General features: G+C 51.6%; 1 protein-coding gene across 1 annotated transcript in view; it reads left to right on the top strand.

Moving 5' to 3' along the window:
* Window positions 1-99: 99 nt before the first annotated feature.
* The window catches only part of LOC144491029 (amyloid beta precursor like protein 1-like), a gene marked incomplete at its 3' end in the record, with an annotated part of 18,262 nt that continues 7,674 nt past the window's right edge, over window positions 100-10,687 (top strand). Inside the window, exons 1-2 of the mRNA XM_078208706.1 lie at window positions 100-280; window positions 6,823-6,953. Of these exons, the coding sequence (XP_078064832.1) occupies window positions 100-280; window positions 6,823-6,953 (312 nt within the window). The remainder of the gene's footprint in view (window positions 281-6,822; window positions 6,954-10,687) is intronic.

Genomic DNA, 10,687 nt, shown 5'->3' with positions numbered 1-10,687 from the left:
TGTGTGTTGCTGGGTGATGTAAGGAGGATGTGTCTCTGTGTGGTGCTGGGTGATGTAAGGGGGATGTGTCTCTGTGTGTTGCTGGGTGATGTAAGGAGGATGTGTCGCTCGGTGCCGGCTCTACAGGGCCAGTTTGTGCCGAGAGCTTCACTGACAGTCTCCGAGATTCTGCCAAGTGGGATCAGTCAGCCCATTGTCCAGCCGAGTGTGAGAGTCCAACACAATGCCAGCGGAGACACAGGGCACAGGGCAGGAGCGACAGAGCTCCGAAACTTCCACTGTACACAATCCCCAAACCCTTCCCGTTCACTCCCACTGTACACAATCCCAATGCCGTTCACTCCCACTGTACACAATCCCAAACCCTTCCCGTTCACTCCCACTGTACACAATCCCAAACCCTTCCCGTTCACTCCCACTGTACACAATCCCAAACCCTTCCCGTTCACTCCCCACTGTACACAATCCCAAACCCTTCCCGTTCACTCCCACTGTACACAATCCCAATCCCCTTCCCGTTCACTCCCACTGTACACACTCCCAATCCCCTTCCCGTTCACTCCCACTGTACACAATCCCAAACCCTTTCCCGTTCACTCCCACTGTACACAATCCCAATCCCGTTCACTCCCACTGTACACAATCCCAATCCCGTTCACTCCCACTGTACACAATCCCAAACCCTTCCCGTTCACTCCCACTGTACACAATCCCAAACCCTTCCCGTTCACTCCCACTGTACACAATCACAAACCCTTCCCGTTCACTCCCACTGTACACAATCCCAATCCCAATCCCGTTCACTCCCACTGTACACAATCCCAAACTCTTCCCGTTCACTCCCACTGTACACAATCCCAAACCCCTTCCCATACACTCCCACTGTACACAATCCCAATCCCCTTCCCGTTCACTCCCACTGTACACAATCCCAATCCCGTTCACTCCCACTGTACTCAATCCCAATCCCCTTCCCGTTCACTCCCACTGTACACAATCCCAAACCCTTCCCGTTCACTCCCACTGTACACAATCCCAAACCCTTCCCGTTCACTCCCACTGTACACAATCCCAAACCCTTCCCGTTCACTCCCACTGTACACAATCCTAAACCCCATCCCGTTCACTCCCACTGTACACAATCCCAATCCCCTTCCCATACACTCCCACTGTACACAATCCCAAACCCCTTCCCGTTCACTCCCACTGTACACAATCCCAATCCCCTTCCCGTTCACTCCCACTGTACACAATCCCAAACCCCTTCCCGTTCACTCCCACTGTACACAATCCCAAACCCCTTCCCATTCACTCCCACTGTACACAATCCCAATCCCAATCCCGTTCACTCCCACTGTACACAATCCCAATCCCCTTCCCGTTCACTCCCACTGTACACAATCCCAAACCCCTTCCCGTTCACTCCCACTGTACACAATCCCAATCCCAATCCCGTTCACTCCCACTGTACACAATCCCCTTCCCGTTCACTCCCACTGTACACAATCCCAAACCCCTTCCCATACACACCCACTGTACACAATCCCCTTCCCGTTCACTCCCACTGTACACAATCCCAAACCCCTTCCCATACACTCCCACTGTACACAATCCCCTTCCCGTTCACTCCCACTGTACACAATCCCAAACCCCTTCCCATACACTCCCACTGTACACAATCCCCTTCCCGTTCACTCCCACTGTACACAATCCCAAACCCTTCCCGTTCACTCCCACTGTACACAATCCCAGACCCTTCCCGTTCACTCCTGTACACAATCCCAAACCCTTCCCGTTCACGCCCACTGTACACAATCCCAATCCCCTTCCCGTTCACTCCCACTGTACACAATCCCAAACCCCTTCCCGTTCACTCCCACTGTACACAATCCCAATCCCTTCCCATTCACTCCCACTGTACACAATCCCAAACCCCTTCCCATACACTCCCACTGTACACAATCCCAAACCCTTCCCGTTCACTCCCACTGTACACAATCCCAATCCCCTTCCCGTTCACTCCCACTGTACACAATTCCAATCCTCTTCCCGTTCACTCCCACTGGACACAATCCCAAACCCCTTCCCATTCACTCCCACTGTACACAATCCCAAACCCTTCCCGTTCACTCCCACTGTACACAATCCCAATCCCCTTCCCATTCACTCCCACTGGACACAATTCCAATCCTCTTCCCGTTCACTCCCACTGTACACAATCCCAATCCCCTTCCCATTCACTCCCACTGGACATAATTCCAATCCTCTTCCCGTTCACTCCCACTGGACACAATCCCAAACCCCTTCCCATTCACTCCCACTGTACACAATCCCAAACCCTTCCCGTTCACTCCCACTGTACACAATCTCAATCCCGTTCACTCCCACTGTACACAATCCCAATCCCGTTCACTCCCACTGTACACAATCCCAAACCCTTCCCGTTCACTCCCACTGTACACAATCCCAATCCCCTTCCCGTTCACTCCCACTGGACACAATCCCAAACCCCTTCCCATTCACTCCCACTGTACACAATCCCAAACCCTTCCCGTTCACTCCCACTGTACACAATCTCAATCCCGTTCACTCCCACTGTACACAATCCCAATCCCAATCCCGTTCACTCCCACTGTACACAATCCCAAACCCTTCCCGTTCACTCCCACTGTACACAATCCCAATCCCAATCCCCTTCCCGTTCACTCCCACTGTACACAATCCCAATCCCAATCCCGTTCACTCCCACTGTACACAATCCCAATCCCCTTCCCGTTCACTCCCACTGTACACAATCCCAAACCCCATCCCATACACTCCCACTGTACACAATCCCAAACGCCTTCCCATACCCCTTCCCATGTCAAGGACAGGAGTGGGAAGTTGTGCGTGGAGTCTGAAGAGATAGGAGAGGCACTAAATGAATATTTTTTGTCGGTATTCACACTGGAGAGGGACAGTGTTGTCGAGGGGAGTACTGAGATGCAGGCTGTTGGACTGGACAGGATTGATGTTCATAAGGAGGAGGTGTTAGCAATTCTGGAAAGGGTAAAAATAGATAAGTCCCCTGGGCCGGATGGGATTTATCCTAGGATTCTGTGGGAGGCTAGAGAGGAGATTGCAGAGCCTTTGGCTTTGATCTTTGTGTCATCATTGTCTTCAGGAAGAGTGCCAGAAGACTGGAGGATAGCAAATGTTGTCCCCTTGTTCAAGAAGGGGAGTAGGGACAACCCTGGTAATTATAGACCGGTGAGCCTTACTTCTGTTGTGGGCAAAGTTTTGTAAAGGGTTATAAGAGATAGGATTTATAATCACCTAGAAAGGAATAATTTGATTAGGGATAGTCAGCACGGTTTTGTGAAGGGTAGGTCGTGCCTCACAAACCTTATTGAGTTCTTTGAGAAGGTGACCAAAGAGGTGGATGAGGGTAAAGTGGTTGATGTGGTGTATATGGATTTCAGCAAAGCGTTTGATAAGGTTCCCCATGGTAAGCTTTTGCAGAAAATACAGACACATGGGATTGAGGGTGATTTAGTGGTTTGGATCAGGAATTGGCTAGCTGTAAGAAAACAGAGGGTGGTGGCTGATGGGAAATATTCATCCTGGAGTTCAGTTACTCGTGGTGTACCGCAAGGATCTGTTTTGGGGCCACTGCTGTTTGTCATTTTTATTAATGACCTGGATGAGGGCGTGGAAGGATGGATTAGTAAATTTGCAGATGACACTAAAGTCGGTGGAGTTGTAGACAGTGCGGAGGGAAGTGGCAGGTTACAGAGGGACATAGATAAGCTGCAGAGCTGGGCTGAGAGGTGGCAAATGGAGTTTAATGCGGAAAAGTGAGTGATGATTCACTTTGGAAGGAGTAACAGGAATACAGAGTACTGGGCTAATGGTAAGATACTTGGTAGTGTGGATGAACAGAGGGATCTGGGTGTCCATGTGCATAGATCCCTGAAAGTTGGCACCCAGATTGATAGGGTTGTTAAGAAGGCGTACGGTGTGTTAGCTTTTATTGGTAGAGGGATTGAGTTTCGGAGCCAGGAGGTCATGCTGCAACTGTACAAAACTCTGGTGCGGCCGCATTTGGAGTATTGCGTACAGTTCTGGTCGCCGCATTATAGGAAAGATGTGGAAGCGTTGGAAAGGGTGCAGAGGAGATTTACCAGGATGTTGCCTGGTATGGTGGGAAAATCGTATGAGGAAAGGCTGAGGGGCTTGAGGTTGTTTTCGTTAGAGAGAAGAAGGTTAAGAGGTGACTTAATAGAGGCATACAAGATGATCAGAGGATTAGATAGGGTGGATAGTGAGAGCCTTTTTCCTCGGATGGTGTTGGCTAGCACGAGGGGACATAGCTTTAAATTGAGGGGTGAGAGATATAGGACAGATGTTAGAGGTAGGTTCTTTACTCAGAGAGTAGTAAGGGCGTGGAATGCCCTGCCTGCAGCAGTGGTGGACTCGTCAACGTTGAGAGCGTTCAAGTGGTTATTGGATAAACATATGGATGATATTGGAATAGTGTAGATTAGAGGGGCTTTAGATTGGTTTCACTGGTCGGCGCAACATCGAGGGCCGAAGGGCCTGTACTGCGCTGTAATGTTCTATGTTCTATACACTCCCATTGTACACAATCCCAAACTCTTCCCATACACTCCCACTGTAACAATCCCAAACTCTTCCCATTCACTCCCACTGTACACAATCCTAATCCCCTTCCCGTTCACTCCCACTGTACACAATCCCAAACCCCTTCCCATAAACTCCCACAGTACACAATCCCAAACCCCTTCCCATACACTCCCACTGTACACAATCCCAAACCCCTTCCCATTCACTCCCACTGTACACAATCCCAATAGATCCAAACCCCTTCCCGTTCACTCCCACTGTACACAATCCTAAACCCCATCCCGTTCACTCCCACTGTACACAATCCCAATGGACCCAAATCCCTTCCCATTCACTCCCACTGTACACAATCCCAATTCCAAACCCCTTCCCGTTCACTCCCACTGTACACAATCCCAATGGATCCAAACCCCTTCCCGTTCACTCCCACTGTACACAATCCCAATGGACCCAAATCCCTTCCCATTCACTCCCACTGTACACAATCCCAATTCCAAACCCCTTCCCGTTCACTCCCACTGTACACAATTCCAATGGACCCAAACCCCTTCCGGTTTAATTTTTTGAGGTTTATTTAATTTTTTGAGGAGGTAACTAAGTGTGTTGATGAAGGTAGGGCAGTTGATGTCATATACATGGATTTTAGTAAGGCGTTTGATAAGGTCCCCCATGGTCGGCTTATGATGAAAGTTAGGAGATGTGGGATAGAGGGAAAGTTGGCCGATTGGATAGGTAACTGGCTGTCTGATCGAAGACAGAGGGTGGTGGTGGATGGAAGATTTTCGGACTGGAGGCAGGTTGCTAGCGGAGTGCCACAGGGATCGGTGCTTGGTCCTCTGCTATTTGTGATTTTTATTAATGACTTAGAGGAGGGGGCTGAAGGGTGGATCAGTAAATTTGCTGATGACACCAAGATTGGTGGAGTAGTGGGTGAGGTGGAGGGCTGTTGTAGGCTGCAAAGAGACATAGATAGGATGCAAAGCTGGGCTGAAAAATGGCAGATAGAGTTTAACCATGATAAATATGAGGTGATTCATTTTGGTAGGACAAATTTAAATGTGGATTACAGGGTCAAAGGTAGGGTTCTGAAGACTGTGGAGGAACAGAGAGATCTTGGGGTCCATATCCACAGATCTGTAAAGGTTGCCACTCAAGTGGATAGAGCTGTGAAGAAGGCCTATAGTGTGTTAGCTTTTATTAACAGGGGGTTGGAGTTTAAGAGCCGTGGGGTTATGCTGCAACTGTACAGGACCTTGGTGAGACCACATTTGGAATATTGTGTGCAGTTCTGGTCACCTCACTATAAGAAGGATGTGGAAGTGCTGGAAAGAGTGCAGAGGAGATTTACCAGGATGCTGCCTGCTTTGGAGGGTAGGTCTTATGAGGAAAGGTTGAGGGAGCTAGGGCTGTTCTCTCTGGAGCGGAGGAGGCTGAGGGGAGACTTAATAGAGGTTTATAAAATGATGAAGGGGATAGATAGAGTGAACGTTCAAAGACTATTTCCTCAGGTGGATGGAGCTATTACAAGGGGGCAGAACTATAGGGTTCGTGGTGGGAGATATAGGAAGGATATCAGAGGTAGGTTCTTTACGCTGAGAGTGGTTGGGGTGTGGAATGGACTGCCTGCAGTGATAGTGGAGTCAGACACTTTAGGAACATTTAAGCGGTTATTGGATAGGCACATGGAGCACACCAGGATGATAGGGAGTGGGATAGCTTGATCTTGGTTTCAGATAAAGCTCGGCACAACATCGTGGGCCGAAGGGCCTGTTCTGTGCTGTACTGTTCTATGTTCTATGTTCACTCCCACTGAACACAATCCCAATCCCAAACCCCTTCCCGTTCACTCCCAATGTACACAATCCCAATCCCAAACCCCTTCCCGTTCACTCCCAATGTACACAATCCCAATCCCAAACCCCTTCCCGTTCACTCCCAATGTACACAATCCCAATCCCAAACCCCTTCCCGTTCACTCCCACTGAACACAATCCCAATCCCAAACCCCTTCCCGTTCACTCCCACTGTGATTGGTTGAACAGTAGGGAAGGTGATTGGGTGAGGGGATCAGTGTTCTGCGATGGTGATTGGCTACAGTGGCTGGTTTTAGGGGTACGGAGCACGTGATTGGGTGCGATGAGGTGGGAGTGTTTTTCCGGGTGAAAGCAGGCTGTTGATTGGCTGCTGGTCTTTCAGCCACGCCCCCGGCTCGGCCGACTGACGGAGTGGATGTTTATTTCGAGAACCCGAGCGAGGAGGATGAACATGCCGACTTCATCCGGGCCAAGATGGAGCTGGAGGAACGGAGAATGAACCGGATCAACGAGGTGGGAGAGATCCCGACTCAACAGAGAGATTCCAGACAGTCTGTCCCAGGGAGGGAGCCACACACACTGACACTAACCCTCACACACACACTGACACTAACCCTCACACACACTGACACTAACCCTCACACACACTGACACTAACCCTCACACACACTGACACTAACCCTCACACACACTGACACTAAGCCTCACACACACTGACACTAACCCTCACACACACTGACACTAAACCTCACACACACTGACACTAAACCTCACACACACTGACACTAACCCTCACACACACTGACACTAACCCTCACACACACTGACACTAACCCTCACACACACTGACACTAACCCTCACACACACTGACACTAACCCTCACACACACTGACACTAACCCTCACACACACTGACACTAAGCCTCACACACACACTGACACTAACCCTCACACACACTGACACTAACCCTCACACTCACTGACACTAACCCTCACACACACTGACACTAACCCTCACACACACACTGACACTAACCCTCACACTGACACTAACCCTCACACACACTGACACTAACCCTCACACACACTGACACTAACCCTCACACACACACTGACACTAGCCCTCACAGACACACTGACACTAACCCTCACACACACACTGACACTAACCCTCACACACACACTGACGCTAACCCTCACACACAATGACACCAACCCTCACACACACTGACACTAACCCTCACACACACACTGACACTAACCCTCACACACACACTGACACTAACCCTCACACACACACTGACACTAACCCTCACACACACACTGACACTAACCCTCACACCCACACTGACGCTAACCCTCACACACACTGACACTAACCCTCACACACACTGACACTAACCCTCACACACACTGACACTAACCCTCACACACACTGACACTAACCCTCACACACACTGACACTAAGCCTCACACACACACTGACACTAACCCTCACACACACTGACACTAACCCTCACACTCACTGACACTAACCCTCACACACACTGACACTAACCCTCACACACACACTGACACTAACCCTCACACTGACACTAACCCTCACACACACTGACACTAACCCTCACACACACTGACACTAACCCTCACACACACACTGACACTAGCCCTCACACACACACTGACACTAACCCTCACACACACACTGACACTAACCCTCACACACACACTGACGCTAACCCTCACACACAATGACACCAACCCTCACACACACTGACACTAACCCTCACACACACACTGACACTAACCCTCACACACACACTGACACTAACCCTCACACACACACTGACACTAACCCTCACACCCACACTGACGCTAACCCTCACACACACTGACACCAACCCTCACACACACTGACACTTACCCTCACACACACGCTGACACAAACCCTCACACACACACTGACACTAACTCTCACACACACGCTGACACAAACCCTCACACACACACTGACACTAACCCTCACACACACACTGACACTAACCCTCACACACACACTGACACTAACCCTCACACACACGCTGACACAAACCCTCGCACACACACTGACACTAACCCTCACACACACGCTGACACAAACCCTCACACACACACTGACACCAACCCTCACACACACACTGACACAAACCCTCACACACACGCTGACACAAACCCTCACACACACTGACACCAACCCTCACACACACACTGACACTAACCCTCACACACACACTGACATGAACCCTCACACACACACTGACACTAACCCTCACACACACACTGACACTAACCCTCACACACACACTGACACCAACCCTCACACACACACTGACACTAACCCTCACACACACACTGACACATACCCTCACACACACACTGACACTAACCCACACACACACACTGACACCAACCCTCACACACACACTGACACCAACCTTCACACACACACTGACACTAACCCTCACACACACACTGACACTAACCCTCACACACACACTGACACTCACCCTCACACACACACTGACACTAACCCTCACACACACACTGACACTAACCCTCACACACACTGACACTAACCCTCACACACACTGACACTAACCCTCACACACGCTGATACTAACCCTCACACACACTAACCCTCACACACACACTGACACTAACCCTCACACACACTGACACTAACCCTCACACATGCTGATACTAACCCTCACACACACTAACCCTCACACACACACTGACACTGACCCTCACACACACTGACACTGACCCTCTGACAGAGCGGCACACCCTCAGTACTGACCCTCTGACAGTGCGGCACTCCTTCAGCACTGGCCCTCTGACAGTGCAGCACTCCCTCAGCACTGACCCTCTGACAGTGCGGCACTCCCTCAGTACTGGCCCTCTGACAGTGCAGCACTCCCTCAGCACTGACCCTCTGACAGTGCGGCACTCCCTCAGCACTGACCCTCTGACAGTGCGGCACTCCCTCAGTACTGACCCTCTGACAGTGCAGCACTCCCTCAGCACTGACCCTCTGACAGTGCAGCACTCCCTCAGCACTGACCCTCTGAAAGTGCGGCACTCCCTCAGTACTGGCCCTCTGACAGTGCGGCACTCCCTCAGTACTGACCCTCTGACAGTGCGGCACTCCCTCAGCACTGACCCTCTGACAGTGCGGCACTCCCTCAGTACTGACCCTCTGACAGTGCGGCACTCCCTCAGTACTGACCCTCTGACAGTGCGGCACTCCCTCAGCACTGACCCTCTGACAGTGCGGCACTCCCTCAGCACTGACCCTCTGACAGTGCGGCACTCCCTCAGCACTGACCCTCTGACAGTGCGGCACTCCCTCAGTACTGACCCTCTGACAGTGCGGCACTCCCTCAGTACTGACCCTCTGACAGTGCGGCACTCCCTCAGCACTGACCCTCTGACAGTGCGGCACTCCCTCAGTACTGAACCTCTGACAGTGCAGCACTCCCTCAGCACTGACCCTCTGACAGTGCAGCACTCCCTCAGTACTGACCCTCTGACAGTGCGGCACTCCCTCAGTACTGACCCTCTGACAGTGCAGCACTCCCTCAGTACTGACCCTCTGACAGTGCGGCACTCCCTCAGCACTGACCCTCTGACAGTGCGGCACTCCCTCAGTACTGACCCTCTGACAGTGCGGCACTCCCTCAGCACTGACCCTCTGACAGTGCGGCACTCCCTCAGTACTGACCCTCTGACAGTGCAACATTCCCTCAGTACTGACCCTCTGACAGTGCGGCACTCCCTCAGTACTGACCCTCTGACAGTGCAGCACTCCCTCAGCACTGACCCTCTGACAGTGCGGCACTCCCTCAGTACTGACCCTCTGACAGTGCGGCACTCCCTCAGTACTGACCCTCTGACAGTGCGGCACTCCCTCAGCACTGACCCTCTAATAGTGCGGCACTCCCTCAGCACTGACCCTCTGACAGTGCGGCACTCCCTCAGCACTGACCCTCTGACAGTGCAGCACTCCCTCAGTACTGACCCTCTGACAGTGCGGCACTCCCTCAGCACTGACCCTCTGACAGTGCGGCACTCCCTCAGCACTGACCCTCTGACAGTGCGGCACTCCCTCAGCACTGACCCTCTGACAGTGCGGCACTCCCTCAGCACTGACCCTCTGACAGTGCGGCACTCCCTCAGTACTGACCCTCTGACAGTGCGGCACTCCC

Source organism: Mustelus asterias, unplaced genomic scaffold, assembly GCF_964213995.1.
Source record: "Mustelus asterias unplaced genomic scaffold, sMusAst1.hap1.1 HAP1_SCAFFOLD_4256, whole genome shotgun sequence".
Lineage (NCBI taxonomy): Eukaryota > Metazoa > Chordata > Chondrichthyes > Carcharhiniformes > Triakidae > Mustelus > Mustelus asterias.
Note: the sequence above shows the minus strand (reverse complement) of the source record. Positions and strands in the feature narration are given on the sequence as shown.